The sequence below is a fragment of the Oncorhynchus tshawytscha genome, linkage group LG33 (genome assembly GCF_018296145.1).
Source record: "Oncorhynchus tshawytscha isolate Ot180627B linkage group LG33, Otsh_v2.0, whole genome shotgun sequence".
Lineage (NCBI taxonomy): Eukaryota > Metazoa > Chordata > Actinopteri > Salmoniformes > Salmonidae > Oncorhynchus > Oncorhynchus tshawytscha.
The window spans coordinates 3,480,360-3,497,348 of NC_056461.1; the positions used below are offsets into that span (position 1 = coordinate 3,480,360).

General features: G+C 43.7%; 1 protein-coding gene across 2 annotated transcripts in view; it reads left to right on the top strand.

The window, feature by feature from the left end:
- Window positions 1-16,989, top strand: part of LOC112230760 (netrin-G2-like) — a 155,025-nt gene that overhangs the window by 82,639 nt on the left and 55,397 nt on the right. Inside the window, exons 5-7 of one of the 2 annotated variants that reach the window (XM_042311251.1) lie at window positions 6,798-6,970; window positions 9,267-9,302; window positions 11,222-11,392. In XM_042311251.1, coding sequence (XP_042167185.1) covers window positions 6,798-6,970; window positions 9,267-9,302; window positions 11,222-11,392 — 380 coding nt within the window. The remainder of the gene's footprint in view (window positions 1-6,797; window positions 6,971-9,266; window positions 9,303-11,221; window positions 11,393-16,989) is intronic. The other variant, XM_042311252.1, reaches the window with a different exon arrangement.

Below are 16,989 nucleotides of genomic sequence, written 5' to 3' on the forward strand. Positions count from 1 at the left end.
CTAAGCCCAAACAGCCCGGTCTCCTCATCAATGTGTAGGCTGTGTCGACCCAGCTAGGACACTCTGGCTGCTTGAGGCCGGAAAGCCATGATCCTGGAAGAAATGTCCACCAGAACTTGCCCACCCTCGTGCAGTGGCAGGCACAGGGCCGCAGCTTTAATCTAATGTTGTCCAGACCAAAAGAAATTGGCAAGGCTCCTCTGAAGCTCTTACCATCCCCCCCCGCTGGCCGTAAAATCATTAGTCTGTGCCACAGGGTAGAGACAGCTAAATTATTGCCAACCAGAACCCTTCCTCTGTAAGACAGCTTGGATAACACCCATTTCCACCTTGACAATCTGGCATACACTTTCTCCACTACACCCTTCCAGTTATTTTTCTGAAAGACATTGGAGCCTAGAAAACAAACCCCCCAAAGTCTTCATCCCATCCCTGCCCCACTGAAGCCCCCCTGGTAACCATGGAGTGGACCCCGTATTCACACCTTTAGAGCGTTTGAGAGAACCTTAACAACCTCACTCCCTGTAATAAAAACTGTCATCTGCATACGCAGACAGTGCTATCATTACTCCTGGCACAGAGAAACCAGTAAGTCTCTCTCTTAAAAAACAAAGCATTGGTTCAATTGCCAGACAAAATAACTGCCCTGAAATTGGGCATCCTTGCCTGATACCCCTTTGAACAGGGATGTGGCAACTTAAACCACCCCCACCTTCACCATACATGAGGCCCCAGCATAGTCAACTCATCCAAGACAAAAAAAACATCCCCGAACCCAAAGGCTTTCATTGTTTTGAACAAGTATTGGTGGTCCACACGGTCAAAGGCCTTCTCCTGATCCAAAGAAAGTAAACCCACATTCACATAAGACAGTTTACAAATGTCTAAAACATCTCTTATCAGAAACAAGTTATCAACAACAGAGAGGTCAGGTACACAGTAAAACTGGTCCTTCTGGACCAAAAGCCCCAGATATTCTGTTAACCTGTTTGAGACATTTAGATACAATTTTATATTCTTCACACAGCAATGCAACAGGTCACCGATTTTTTTAGAAGAGACAAATCCCCCTTTTTTTGGCAACAAAGAAAGCCAAGCACATGAAAAGATTCACACACCACTTCATAAAAATACCCCCCAACAGACCTCCAACTGCTTATAGAACTCAGATGGTAAACCATCGATGCCAGAGACTCGGCCTGATGAGAGCTGCATAACTGCTGTGGACAGCTCCTGCAGAGTCATGTCAGAGTCCAAAGCAACTCTCTGCTCAGGGCCCAATTGAGGAAGTCCATGTAACAACTGTTCAGTACACAGAGAATCACAATCCTTCACCTTGTAGAGGACAGTGTAGAAATCCACGGCATGTTGGCGCATCTCACCGTCATCCGTGGTCACTTTCCCATCAGGGAGATGAAGGCAGACCATCTGTTTGCGTTGCAATGTTGACTGCCCTAGGTTTTTAAAAAGCGCTAGGAGCATCCATATCCTTGAGGGTAGCAAAGCGAGACCTAATCAAGGCACCCTTCATTCTTTCATGTAGAAGCGACCTCAGTTCATGTCACTTGTCCTGTAATTTCATGACTAGTCCGGGGTCATTCTGGGTGAGCAATTTCAATTCAATAGATTTTATGTCCTGTTCAAGGGCCCTGATAGTCTCTTTAACTTACGAGACAGAGCAGGATACAAGACAATCGTATTTGGGCCTTCCCAACCTCCCACCATTGTCTCAGGGACTCAAAATTCCCTTTTGTAACCCTCCATTTTCCCCCAAAACAACAAAAACATTTCACAAAACATGACATCATGTAACAATTTAACATTAAAGTACAAATAAGGTGATGACCTGCTTGGACAGGACAAGTTAATATCAGCAGACACATTATGGTGATCAGAGAAACCCACAGGAGTAATGTCACACCTTCCAACCCTACTACAGTCGTGCTCGGATACATACGAGCTGTCTAACCTTACTACAGTCGTGCTCGGATACATACGAGCTGTCTAACCTTACTACAGTCGTGCTCGGATACATACGAGCTGTCTAACCTTACTACAGTCGTGCTCGGATACATACGAGCTGTCTAACCTTACTACAGTCGTGCTCAGATACATACAACCTGTCTAACCTTCCAACCCTACTACAGTCGTGCTCAGATACATACAACCTGTCTAACCTTGCTTTACTGGCACGACCTTCATTAACCTTTAACCATGTGTACTGCCTAACTTTTGTATTCCTTAATCTCCACACATCAGAAAGCTCAAACTCAGTTAATAGACCAGACAGGCAAGTAGCTGACTGCAGGTGAGGTCTTCAGCAGTGCGGTCAACAGTAAAATCCACTGTACAGTTCCAGTCCCCCCCTAAAACCATACACTCCTCTTGGTCACACTGTCTTAAGGTTTCCTTTATTTTACCAAATACAGCAATATGCTCTCTAACCTCATTAGGAGCATAAACATTTAAAAATAATAATAATAACATCTGACTTGACTAATAAAACCTGACCCTTGACAATCTCTGTTGTAGATACCACCCAGCACTGAAATTAGTACCATGACTGAGTATATGCTGTCCCTCCCACCACATACCCCAGTCAACCTCGTTAGCTTCATCACTATGGGTCTCCTTTTCTGTTTTATTACTTCTAATACCCAAGCCCTCTTATTCCTGTCCCTTTCCTTATTAATATTGAAGAGAAACTACCCTTAGTACCTCCATATAGAAAAGAGAAAGGAAAAGCAGAAGAAACCACAGAGAAACCAGACGAGGAGAAAAAAACACCCTATGAGGCATGATCATCATCATTGTTTTAATTTTCTCTGAACCTTACCACGTTTCCCACTACCTTTTGATGCCGTGACAGCAGTAACACAGTTCCTCAAGTGAAAACTATTTTTCTCACTCAACTGGTCTAACCCCACTGTCCTCTGTAACATCACAGCAGACCTCACAAACTTATCAACATAAAATAAATCTGCCAATTTGACAGATTTCCCAAAAGTCTGATCCAGGAACCCATTAACCTCCTCTAGATTGTAAATTGAGTCATCACCAGCTGCTATCATATCAAGAGAGATATCCATATCCTTCTCCTGATCCTCCTCAACAGAGGACACATCTGACTCCCCTCAGCCACATCCCTCTCAACACTCCCCACTTGCACCCGATCACTCGTACCCGGAATCTCCTCCACTACCTGGGATACTAGCCCCACCTGATCCCCCTCCTCTACCCCATTACTCGTAGTGGGCATCTCCTCCACTACCTGGGATACTAGCCCCACCTGATCCCCCTCCTCTACCCCATTACTCGTAGTGGGCATCTCCTCCAATACCTGGGAGACTAGCTTCACATGAACCCCCTCCTGTAACCCATCACTGGTACTTGCTCTCCAGATCTGCTGCATAACATTCCCCTCTGGTACAAATTGTAACTCCCTGCCCTCAACACAGACAACTTGTTCCTCAGCAACAGGTGCTTGTGACTGCTCTACCACTGTCGGACCACCTCTCCTTACATCAGTGGGCCCAGGCTTTACGAGGACCTCCTGCGCCCCTCCCTCCGCCTTCTCCCTTTTCGGACAAGCATGTCGCTTATGGCCACCATCCCCACACTCAAAACACTGTTGACTACCCATTCTAGCATAAACCATATACCGTCTGTTGTCATACTTGACTTTAAACGATAACTCCAAAGGCCGCTCCGGCGAGTCCAAAAACATAAACACCTGTCGCCAAAACGACATAACCTGTTTCAGAGCCGGGTGTTTGCAACCCAACGGGACAACCTTAATTGAACTTGCAAACTTCCCAAACCGCAATAACTCACGCTCCAATAGCTCATTGGGAATAAACGGTGGTACATTCGAAATCGTTACCCTTGTTGACGGAGAAAAAAGCGGAGTAACTTGAATTAACATACCTTTAAGAAGTACGCCATGCTCAACCATCCAATCAACAAGACGCTCTTCTTTAAGAAGTACCCCATGCTCAACCATCCGATCTACAAGACGCTCTTCTTTAAGAAGTACCCCATGCTCAACCATCCGATCTACAAGACACTCTTCTTTAAGAAGTACGCCATGCTCAACCATCCGATCAACCAGACTCTCTTCTTTAAGAAGTACGCCATGCTCAACCATCCGATCAACTAGACACTCTTCTTTAAGAAGTACGCCATGCTCAACCATCTGATCAACAAGACACTCTTCTTTAAGAAGTACGCCATGCTCAACCATCTGATCAACAAGACACTCTTCTTTAAGAAGTACACCATGCTCAACCATCCGATCAACAAGACACTCTTCTTTAAGAAGTACACCATGCTCAACCATCCGATCAACTAGACGCACTTCTTTAAGAAGTACACCATGCTCAACCATCCGATCAACAAGACGGTCTTCCTTAAGAAAAAACACCACCGCTTTATTCATCCGTGACGCATAAGCAACATTTTCATAGCCTACCTTCTCTCCTACCGCGACCAGAAACTCCTCCACAGTGACATTAGCTTCAGTAACACACCTTAAGCCATGCCGAAGTGACAGGGACGGCGTCTCCATGTGGGTCGCCATCCCCTCCAAAGCTAGGACAATTTCAACAAGAAAAACAATATGCTTAATTCAACCACAACAAAAAAATAAAAACAATCACCTTAATCATGCATAGGAAAAGGAAAACCACCAAGAGAAGTAAAACTAGAAAGAAAAAACAGGCGAACTAACTCCAGACAACACTCGCTCATACAATTCCCAGCATGCACCAAACACTCCCAGCATGCAGAGAGAGAAAGAGATTGGCAGACAGAGAGAGAGGAAGATTGAGGTGGTCATTTTGCCAGCATACAGGGTTTATTCTTTGAATATATTATGTTACATTCAGATATCTGTTCACTCCAGCGGAAACAATCAAAAATTGGAAACCAGCCGCTCATCTGGAAAAGGCGCTAATTTAGTCACATAATACGAATGCAACAAGATATCACAGATTCACATCATTTCTTGACATCCCTGGACAGAAATCTATATTTGACTAGTAAACTGAGTTAATCTCCCACATAAACTCCAGATGATTTAGGCATATTAGCCACACAGAAACAACTCTAACGTTAAGTTACGCATTCATTCTGACTGGGATAAGTTGAATGGGAAGTGCAGTTTTTTTGATGATATTTCCACACTATGAAGTCAAAAAGTGGAATTTCAACCTGTTCAGGTGGGATGGAATTGTTTTGCCGCTTCATAATGTTACAAGGTTGAACTGACAACAACCTTTCATTGCAGTCTGGTTTCTTTATTGGCTTTCAACAACAGAATTCAAGAGTGTTTACTCATTTGAAAAATGTCAATACATTTTGCAAAATTCTGAATATACTTTGTGATGATACTGAAGATTACACCATGGGCCATTGCATCATAGGCTTAACACAACAAGCAATACTAAGTATGTGTTTGGCCTCTGAGATGCAGAAGCCTATAGTCTGCCCTGTAGATAATCATGGCATTCTGCAATGAATAGATGGCAGACAGGGTATAGGCCAGGATGGTCCCACATGCAAATAGGCTGTCCTGTTCCTGCATCTTCTGGTGGTCTAATGAAAACAGTACAATAATGATACAACAAATTAAGATGCATTATGTACTGTATGCCTTTTGTTTTGATGACAAAACAAAGAAGCCTACACACCTGTGGAAGTTCATCACTTTCAGGGTCCAACTCCAGCTCCAACTGACAGGCTGAATACCATGTGCCTTTGTTGTTGTTTTTGAAGGTGTAAGGGGTGGGGGTGGGCTCTAGACCATCCAATCAACCAATCAGGCTGTGTATGTACATGTCTCTAATTTCATATGAAATGTTTTTTACTAACGCTCACACAATCAGACTGAGCATTCCACTGGCCCAAGGAGGCTCTGGGAAATAAATTGTAAAAAAAAAATATTATGGAGTTAGATATATATTTTTTTAAACACACACAGTGATGTATAAGACATAAAGTGATGATTTCAAAATCACATTAAAAAGACTGCATGTGGGCTTCAACCCCCCAAGGTTGATGTCCACACCTCCCCGGAAATCAAATTAGCATAATAAAAAAATCCCCGTAAAAAGACCATGACACATCCCGAAAATCGGTCTTCTCACAAATCGTCTGTAGCGTCCGAACGGTTTTACCTAGAAATGATTATGACCCCTCTATGGAAAGATGAGACTCTAAGGAACACGATGGTGGTCTCCATTTCTGCGTCTTGGGACTCATCTGAAGCTGGTACAGCTGACCTGCAAACTTCAGTCTGTAGCGTCCGAACAGTTTGGGCTACACACTAATATGACCCCTCTGTGGAAAGGTTTTGCTCTAGGATGCCCACAGGCCTCACAAGACTTGTCTTCAGGTCACCCGGTACCCGTTGAAAAAATGAATGGAAGTATACAGTAACAGTCAACATTTTTGATACAACTACTTATTCTAAGATTTGTCTTTATTTGGACTAGTTTCTACATTGTAGAATAATAGTGAAGACATCAAAACGATGAAATAACACATGGAATCTTGTAGTAACCAAAAACATTGTTAAACAAATCAAAATACATTTCATATTGAGATTCTTCAAAGCAGCCGCCCTTTTCCTTGATGACAACTTTGCCCCCCCCAAGGGATCTGAACTTCTTGACAAGGTGCCTAGGTGTTGGGTTAAAGTCGCTGCAATATGCTTAAGCGAGTACACACCGCACATGCACACTTCTGTGCCTCCTTTCACACACACTCACACCCTTCTTCCTATCCCTTGTCCTCAGGTGTAAGTGTAACCTGCATTCGTCGCTGTGCCTGCTGCAAGAGGGGAACCTCCAGTGTCAGTGTGAACACAACACCACGGGACAGGACTGTCAGCGCTGCAAGAAGGGCTTCAAGGCCAAGTCTTGGAAAGCTGGCTCCTACCTGCCCACACCCAACGGATCTCCCAACACCTGTACGTATCCCCCATTTGTACAGTAGAGTTCTATTCTATTCTGTTTCTATTAATTTCTATTCTGTTCCTTGACCACTTTGAACAGGACCCACTTACATAGCTCACTCATACAAAGTGAATTGAATTATATTCTTTACAGGTCCCATTTAGTTCAATTATGAGAATGTTACAGTATGTTGGAACCTGTTTATGATCTTTTACATAAAATATTATGTTCTTATGTTCTTTTTGATTATTCATATTTAATTGAACCATCTGTGAAGGATGGATGTGGATTCCCCAGACTTCTCCAACTCATTTCCTGAATGAAATGAGAGATGAAGAGACAGAGTTGTTTTTCTCTTACCCAATGCATTATTTGTGAATCGGGAGGTGACGGAACAAAAAGTGAGCGTGAGAGTAGGGTTACCTGGGGGGCTCTGAGGTTCTGGAACATTGTTAGAGTAGGGTTACCTGGGGGGCTCTGAGGTTCTGGAACATTGTTAGAGTAGGGTTACCTGGGGGGCTCTGAGGTTCTGGAACATTGTTAGAGTAGGGTTACCTGGGGGCTCTGAGGTTCTGGAACATTGTTAGAGTAGGGTTACCTGGGGGCTCTGAGGTTCTGGAACATTGTTAGAGTAGGGTTACCTGGGGGCTCTGAGGTTCTGGAACATTGTTAGAGTAGGGTTACCTGGGGGGCTCTGAGGTTCTGGAACATTGTTAGCCTATAGAGTCCTGGAAAAGTTTGGCCTTTTATAAACTCATTTGATAAATAATGCAATTTTACATCATTTTACATGACTGGACACTTAGCAGAATCTTTTTAAGACTGCACAAAAGATTGAAATGACAGGCTATTTTGACACTGACAAACTGAGAATCTGAGATCAATAAAAACAACCTTGTCTTGAATCCATTACTAGCCTGGGCCTAGGTGTGAGGAGGCATTGTACAATAAGAGAAGGAAAGTATAGTTCTAAAAAAGCTTTCACTGACTCTCCCAATGATGCCCAGCTCACTTGCCGGCGATGTCCGATGCACTCTCTTGTTTTACTTTGTACCTAGGCTACTGTTCGCTAGGCCTATTTGGAAGTTGCTCAAATATTTTGGCAACATACAGACAGATTAGAGACTTCTCTTTTCATCTGAAGACATTTGCTTTCCAACCTGTGTTTTCCCGCGATTTTATTTGAAATATTGCAAAAGGCCTGTTTTGGCTGCATGCTGTTCACTGACAGATTTGCCGCGCTTTCCTGACACCTTGTGATTGGCATAGACAGAATTCACAGCGAGGCATTTTTTTTTTAAAGGGAGCTATTGATCCTCTATGGCGAAATTATAGGCCTAATCCTGGTGGACTGTTCTGAATGATTTAATTTATTTTTGAACAGAGAGCAGTAGTCATAATTCTATAACTTTGACAAATGTATTTTAATTTATCAGAGGTGCTGCAGCACAAATCCCACGACTATGATTCTATTAGGAAAACATTAAAAAAATATTTCCACGAGAGGTACTGGATCCTGGCAAATAGGTTCCGTAACCAAACTAGAGGTTCCAGATCCTGTACCTCAGAGCAGAGATCAGTGTAGTGTAGTGTGGAGGGGGGGGATCTTGTTGGAGAATGTACTGTTGCTCGCACTGGCGATGATAAAATAATAATCTAGGCCAGGCAGCACATCCCATCCTGCCATAACTCCCCCCCAACCCCTCCTCTGCCTCCCTTCGTCCACCACTGCGGAGCACCCTCCCTGCCTCCCAGCCTGGACTCTTCTGTCAGCTCTCTGGCAGATCAAGCCTGCTCTGGGGGCGGCCCAACTCCCCTGGCACTTGCCTGGTGGCGAGAGCCTATGCCTCCCCTATCATCCCATGATCAGAGAACCAGAGTTGGGTAGAGAACAGGGGCCTGGATGAACAGATTTGAGTGGTGTTCTACTGCAGAGGATCTAGTAGCAAACTGCATACAGATCAGAGTTCCTCTGTCCTCATCCCACAGACTGTGCAGGCTTTTTTTCCACCCCAGCACCAGCACAACTAATTTAACTAATTATGGCCAAATTATTAATGGAAGTTGATTGGTTGTATCAGGTGTGTTGGTGATGTTGGGCTGGAGCAAAAGCCTGAACACTCCTGTAGGTACCCACCAAGGTCAGGCCAGGATTAAAGAAAGCTGATATACAGTTTTTTGACGCACAACACACACAAGATCATTCTACAGAGTGTGATTAACAAGGTCGGGAAGACTGCATAAATAAACAGATACTTATACACTTTCTTTTTGTTCTTCCCCCTCCCCCTCTCTCGCCCTGTTTTTCAGGTGCAATCGCTGGTGCCCCCACAGGCGGTGGTTCTAGTAAGTAATAACAAGCCAAGAAGAGGATGTTGCATTCACACATACACTCTCTCTCTCTCTCTCTCTCTCTCTCTCTCTCTCTCTGTCTCTCTCTCTGTCTCTCTCTCTCTCTCTCTCTCTCTCTCTGTCTCTCTCTCTCTCTCTCTCTCTCTCTCTCTCTCTCTCTCTCTCTGTCTCTCTCTCTCTCTCTCTCTCTCTCTCTCTCTCTCTCTCTCTCTCTCTCTCTCTGTCTCTCTCTCTCTCTCTCTCTCTGTCTCTCTCTCTGTCTCTCTCTCTGTCTCTCTCTCTCTCTCGTTCCATATCTCTGTTCTTCAGCTTCCGCTCTTCTTATTTTGTTGGTTGCAGTGCTGGACTTGTCTTCCATATCATTGATAGGACGTCCTGTACGGTTGCCACCATGGCATCGAAATGTCATTTTTTATCCCAGCTACATTAGCTTCCACTGCAGGAATCTTTTCACAGTTCTGTCTCTCTTATGTTAGAATGAAGTCACTGGTGGAGAGGCATGGGAGAGAAAAAGAGAATGAAATAAAGAGGGGGAATAGAGAGAGCAGGGAAATGTGGGCTGTAATGCGGTGTGTGTGTGTGTGTGTGTGTGTGTGTGTGTGAGAGAGAGAGAGAGGGATAGGAAGTGAGTATGAAAGGTAGAGAGGGGGAGCAGGGGAATTTGTAAGTGTGCTGTAATACGGTGTGATTGTGGGTGAGGAGCTCCTAGAGGAATGAATCAAATGGAATTTGATTAGAGATACTCTCTGTGAAGACACTCTCAGCTCAGAGCGCTTAGATGGAAATGATCAGCAAAGTGGCAACATCAGACCTGACAGACAGCACTGGGCTTTCCTGGTTAGTCTACAGGACTTTTTTTGCACGGAATTGATCTTTTTGACAAAATATAGCATGTTACAAACGGCACCCCATAGGACTGACTAGGGATCTTTGGGGTTAAGATAGACTTGTAAAACTATTATTAGACTTGGCTTAAAGCTATTCAAGGATAAAAAAAATATGACATATGCTTTTAGACTAGTCATATGTAGGACTAGCCAATGTTGTAGTGCAGGGGTAGGCAACCCTGGTCCTGGAGTACTGCAGGCACTTCATGTTTCTGATTTAACCCACCTGGAAGACCAGGTGTGTTGAATTTAGGCAATCACTGAACTGATCAATTATCTCAGTTGGTCAGGGCTGCGTTCAGTACATGCAAATGTAATAGAATGTTCAATTGAACAGAAGCAGTGTTGTACTGAATGACCAGTTGAAAAACCAACAATTATCTCAGTTGGTCAGGGCTGCGTTCAGTACATGCAAATGTAATAGCATGTTCAATTGAACAGAAGCAGTGTTGTACTGAATGACCAGTTGAAAAACCAACAATTATCTCAGTTGGTCAGGGCTGCGTTCAGTACATGCAAATGTAATAGCATGTTCAATTGAACAGAAGCAGTGTTGTACTGAATGACCAGTTGAAAAACCAACAATTATCTCAGTTGGTCAGGGCTGCGTTCAGTACATGCAAATGTAATAGAATGTTCAATTGAACAGAAGCAGTGTTGTACTGAATGACCAGTTGAAAAACCGGGACGGGTTGGGTTGTGGGTTCAAAATGTACTGCTGCTCTTTAAATAAGTCACTCGTTGCCTCAAGCCACACCCCTGCACACCCACTAAATGGACCAAACGTATCTCAAAGTCTGTTCAAGAACGTTTCGGGAAAACGTGTCGTTCAGTACAAACCATTCCGCAATGTAACAAATGTTCAAGCACCAGTGGTTTAGGGCCTAGTTGGAACAAAATCCTGCAGTACCTGCGGCACTCCAGGAACAGGGTTGCCTGCCCCTGTTGTAGTGTTTCAGTGGATTTTTTGACTGGAGAGGGGGGATGTTTTGTTTGTTCGTCAACTTGAAATCTGTTTTCTCACAGAACTGTCAGAAACTTTGCCTTTGACCACCACAACCACTACTTCAGCCCCCACTACAACCTCCATAAGTGAAAGTGAACCTGAAACTACAACCGTATTCCCCACTACCACACCAGAACCAGACCTGACCACAACCGCTACTCAAGAAGCTTCTGCTACTACTACTCAGGAAGGTGGGCACCTAGAGAAGATAGAGTTAGTGGTAGTGGGTAGAGTAGATATAGGTACAGTAGAAAAATATAGACTTATCATAGACAATAATTGTGTGTGTGTGTCATGTGTCTGTGCCCATGCACACGTGTGTGTGCATTATCATTAAAGTCTCTTTTGTCAAACCATCCATCATCTTGGTTGACATTAATGTCAGATGTGATGTGTCCATGTAGTCCATCCATAGGAGAGAGTGGGCGTTGTGCTACTATAGAATGGACAGGTTGGCTGGATTCTTTCTGATTGACTGGATTTGAGGAGCCCCTATCCGACAGGACCAAACACCCTGTCAAGACCGTGAATATAAAGTGGTCCTCAGAACCAGGTCTAGTCCCGACCGACAACGGTCCTAGGTTAAATTTAAACCTGACATCTTGGGAGCCAGAGGGCCAATCGTGTTCCTCCGGGAAAAGCACTTAGTGTGTAGGGAGGAGGGAGGGAGAGGACGGCGAAAGAGGGAATGACAGGAACGTCGTGTCTGATGTCGTCAGAATTTTCTTTGAGGAAATCCATTAAATGCTGTTGTTGAATTGCACAGCACTTTTCCGTATTTTAAGGCCGATGTCAAGAGCTCCTATAGAGTCACTGATGAGCTGTGATTGAGGAGCAGCTAACTAAAGCTTTAAAACATCAAAAAGAAACAGTCGTCTCGTTACCAGTCTGGTGTGCAATCTGTGTGTTTATGGATGGCTCAGAGAAACTCATATATCATCCTCCCGGGGATCCGAGCTCTCACTCACTCCCCCACTTCCCCATCACCTCCCTACAGGTAGAGTACATGCTGTACCTGACCAGGAGTCCACCCTCTTCTCATGGATCTAAGAATAAAAACCCTGATAATTCCAAGTCCAGTCATAACACACGTGTGTGCGTGTTGGCATGGGGATGCTTCTTCCCTGCAGAAAGAATGCACATTCCATCCACACGAGTTTGTCTACAGAGTTAGAGAAGTGTGTCATACTTAATTAAATAAGGCACAAGAGGCAGTGCTGTGTCATGAATACAGTTGCAAGTAAATGGCGTTGTTTGGCCCTACACAATAACCGTCATCATGGTAGCATTCACATTAATGTAGAAGTGTTTAGAAACATATTCTATTTTTATTTACAATAAAAGTGACACCAAAATGACAGTACATGATTTACTGTTCATTTCTATTGGGCACAAAATAATCTGAAACGCAATGTGAAATGCTGTAATTTCTAAACGGTTCACCCAATATGGATGAAAATACCCTCAAATTAAAGCTGACAGTCTACACTTTTACCTCAAAGTCAACTCAAATCCATATTATATTTCAAATCCAAAGTGCTGAACTACAGAGCCAAAACAACAAAAAATGTGTCACTGTTCAAATACTTTTGGAGCTCACTGTAGGGAAAGGGAAATGGGATACCTAGTCAGTTGCACAAATGAATGCAATTCTTACAAAATGTGTCTACCGCATTTAACCCAACCACTCTGGATCAGAGAGCTGCAGAGGGCTGCCTTAATCTGTAGATCCACTCTCCCTTATTAGTCTCATGGGCCTTCCTCCCCCAGCCAGTCAGCCGGTCAGTCTCTGCTACTGAGCATGCTCAGATGGACAGGGGATTAGTAGTCCAGTGGCCAGCCAGAAGGATCTACAGAGCTCTGACCCCATTGGTCAATTTGGCCAGATGGGTGTGGGGAGAGGAGGGCTGGTCAGAGGGAGAATCTCAATTGCATTCTACTCGCGGCCTCTCTCGTTGCCTCCTTTTCAAAACTCATTGGAGGAGAAGGTCGGAGTGGAGGGATCTTTGGCTTTCTCATGCAATGGGATTTGGAGGCGAGGAGAGGACACGAGGAGTATGCAATTGAGATTCTCCCAGAGAGACCAAATCCTTGGGCCCACTTGACCCCTCCCCTTCCTAAATCTGCCTTTGCAGATAGAGGCCTTGGCAGGTCAAGCGGCATTCCCTATCTGCTAACTAAGAAACACAGACACTTGCTGCGCAAGCATACAAACAGTCTACTATGCTCTAGTAAAAGTCCAGTAGGACTCAACTTTGCATAAACATGACCATTTATTAAACCCAGAGAAATCCAAACATAATAACAATGTAGGAGAACACATGTTTTTTTTTACATCCTGTGTGGGTGTTATTAGGTGTTCTGGGAACGTTATCTCGATCCCTCCCTGAATCACATTACCATTGTTAGCGTTGCGCAAATGGCTGTCTAGCACTGCAGTAACAAATGCCAGGCACACCAAAACTGGCAGGCGGCATTAAATGTCATTGTGATCGTTTATCCTGCCTACATTAACCCAAACAAGTGACAAATTGTCTCATTTTACGCAAATGTGTTTGCGTGACAGGAAAGAGTAGAAATACAAGGGATGTGGAGGGTATATGTGTTGTGTGTGTGTGTGTGCATCTGCGTGCATCCATCTGCGTGTGTGCTTGTACATTCGTACATAGAGTACATATGTGCACCTAGTTCAGCTGCAGCTGGCCCAGAACATCTTGCTCTTCATTGCAAATCGGAGGGCCTGTTGTCTGGACCTCTGGCAGTCTCTATGGGGGTGCCACAGGGTTAAATTCTCGGGTCGACTCTCTTCTCTGTATACATCAATGATGTCGCTCTTGCTGCAGGTGATTCCTTGATCCACCTCTAAACAGACGACACCATTCTGTATACATCTGGCCCTTCTTTGGACACTGTGTTAACTAACCTCCAGATGAGCTTCAATGCCATGCAACTCTCCTTCCGTGGCCTCCAACTGCTCTTAAATGCAAGTGAAACTAAATGCATGCTCATTAACCGATCGCTGCCCGCACCTGCCCGCCCATCCAGCATCACTACTCTGGACGGTTTTGACTTAGAATATGTGGACAACTACAAATACCTAGGTGTCTGGTTAGACTGTAAACTCTCCTTCCAGACTCACATTAAGCATCTCCAATCCAAAGTTAAATCTAGAATTGGCTTCCTATTTCGCAACAAAGCCTCCTTCACTCATGCTGCCAAACATACCCTCGTAAAACAGACCATCCTACCGATCCTCGACTTCGGCGATGTCATTTACAAAATAGCCTCCAACACTCTACTGAACAAATTGGATGCAGTCTATCACAGTGCCATCCGTTTTGTCACCAAAGCCCCATATACTACCCACCACTGTGACCTGTACGCTCTCGTTGGCTGGCCCTCGCTTGATACTCGTCACCAAACACACTGGCTACAGGTCATCTACAAGTCTCTGCTAGTTAAAGCCCCCTGCCTTATCTAAGCTCACTGGTCACCATAGCAGCACCCACCCACTCCAGCAGGCGCGTGCTGTACAGGTGCTACTGTTCACCCCCAAAGCCAACTCCTCATTTGGTCGCCTTTCCTTCCAGTTCTCTGCTGCCAATGACTGGAACGAACTGCAAAAATCACTGAAGCTGGAGACTCATGTCTCATACCTAGTGAGGACTAGCTTTAAGCACCAGCAGTCAGACCAGCTCAAAGATCACTGCACCTGTACATAGCCCATCTGTAAATATCCCATCCAACTACCTCATCCTCATACTGTAATTATTTATTGATCTTGCTCCTTTGCACCCCAGTATCTCTACTTGCACATTCATCTTCTGCACATCTACCATTCCAGTGTTTAATTACTATATTGTACTTACTTCGCCATCATGGCCTATTTATTGCCTCCCTTATCTTACCTCATTTGCACACACTGTATGTAGACATTTTTCTATTGTGTTATTGACTGTATGTTTGTTTACTCCATGTGTAACTCTGTGTTGTTTGTGTCGTACTGCTTTGCTTTATCTTGGCCAGGTCACGGTTATAAATGAGAACTTGTTCTCAACTAGCCTACCTGGTTAAATAAAGGTGAAATAAATTTAAAATGTAAAATTATCAGAGGGCTAATATTAATAGTATGCATTCCCGTCTATCTTAGCTAAGAGTTGAGGAAAGAGTGACTGCGTCACTTCTTGTTTTTATAAGAAACGTTAATGTGTTGGAATTTCCATATTGTTTGTATAATCAACTTACACACAGCACTGACACACACACTTACTCCACCAGACATGCCACCAGGGGTCTTTTCACAGTCCCCAGGTCCAGAACAAATTCAAGGAAACGTACAGTATTATACGCCATTCCATCTCATATAGAGCAAGTGAACAGCAAACCTAGTTTTAAAAAAACATATAAAGCAACATCTCACGGCACAACGCCTCTCCCATGTGACCTACTTGTTGTGTGTATTTACTGACATTTATGTGTAACTGATAGATGCACACACACATACTACATGTTGATGTTATTAAATGGTTGTTGCCATTGGCGTCAGCTAATGGGGATCGTAATAAATCAAATCAAATAACAGTGTGTCATTGGACGTACTAACTCTATGGCAGCACTCAAGGGGCTTTCATTTTTGAGCTCTCCCCGTAGATACTGTCCCCATGAGTGACAGAACACAGAGCCAATCACGGTGCAACTAGAGAACGTTACCGAACCCTACGCTCTGTATTTTCCACTGGCTGCCCCACCACCACAGAAAGCAATGAGCTGGGCTCAAACACCTGCATTTTGGAGCTTCCTTACTCAAGAAAGAAAAAAATAGACTATATTTGTATGCAGCTTTTATGTAAAACAAAAAATGTTAATGCCAAAATAACAGGCAAAACAGGCAACAAAAACCATTTATTTTTTTGGCTAAATAGGTGAAGGTGAGGCTCAAGACAGGTGAGGCTCTGCCCTGTTTGATGGGTCACCAATTACCTATAGTCATCCACAGACTATTCACTCTTAGAAAAAAGGTTCCAAAAGGGTTATTTGTGGAGGGGCAAGAACCGTTTTAATCTGAACAACTGCTTTTGGAAGACAAAGGTTATTTTAAAGGCAAAGGGTTCAATCGAGAACCTTTAACATCCTAAGAACCGTTTTTTGGAAGTATTATTTGATGATTCCTTTGAAGGCAAGAAGGGTTCTTAGAAGGCAAGAAGGGTTCTTAGAAGGCAAGAAGGGTTCTTAGAAGGCAAGAAGGGTTCTTTGAAGGCGAAAAGGGTTCTACGTAGAAACATATATAATATTTCCCGGCATGCTCTATTGCAGGGCGATTTTCAAAATTGTTCCTTTCAATATCTGTGTTTTTGCATGTACATTGTATGATTGATACGTTTTATGCTACACAAAGATAAATAGCATACCTTTTTCTAAACTAATCCAATCTGTTAGAAGTTTGACTCATCGTTACTGAGATAGTTGTTCCAGTTTAGATCATTGAGGTAGTCGGTATTCAATCTTCCCTACCCTGGCAGTCATTCTGAATGCAGGTTGTGGGTGAATACAAATTCCAACTGTTGGATATCCTAACTTTGGCTTGATTCCTATAGGAATTACAAATCACTTTGCAAGCCAGCATGATGTGACTTGCAGGCCTGATGTGGCATGTAAACCAAGAGTTTCCCAACACCACTGTGTTATGGTAAAACTAGGCCATCACAGTAAGGCCTTGTGATATATGTAATGTATTGTCATGAAGTTCCATTTTAATGATAACATTTGCCTAGATCAGGTTTTCTTAAAC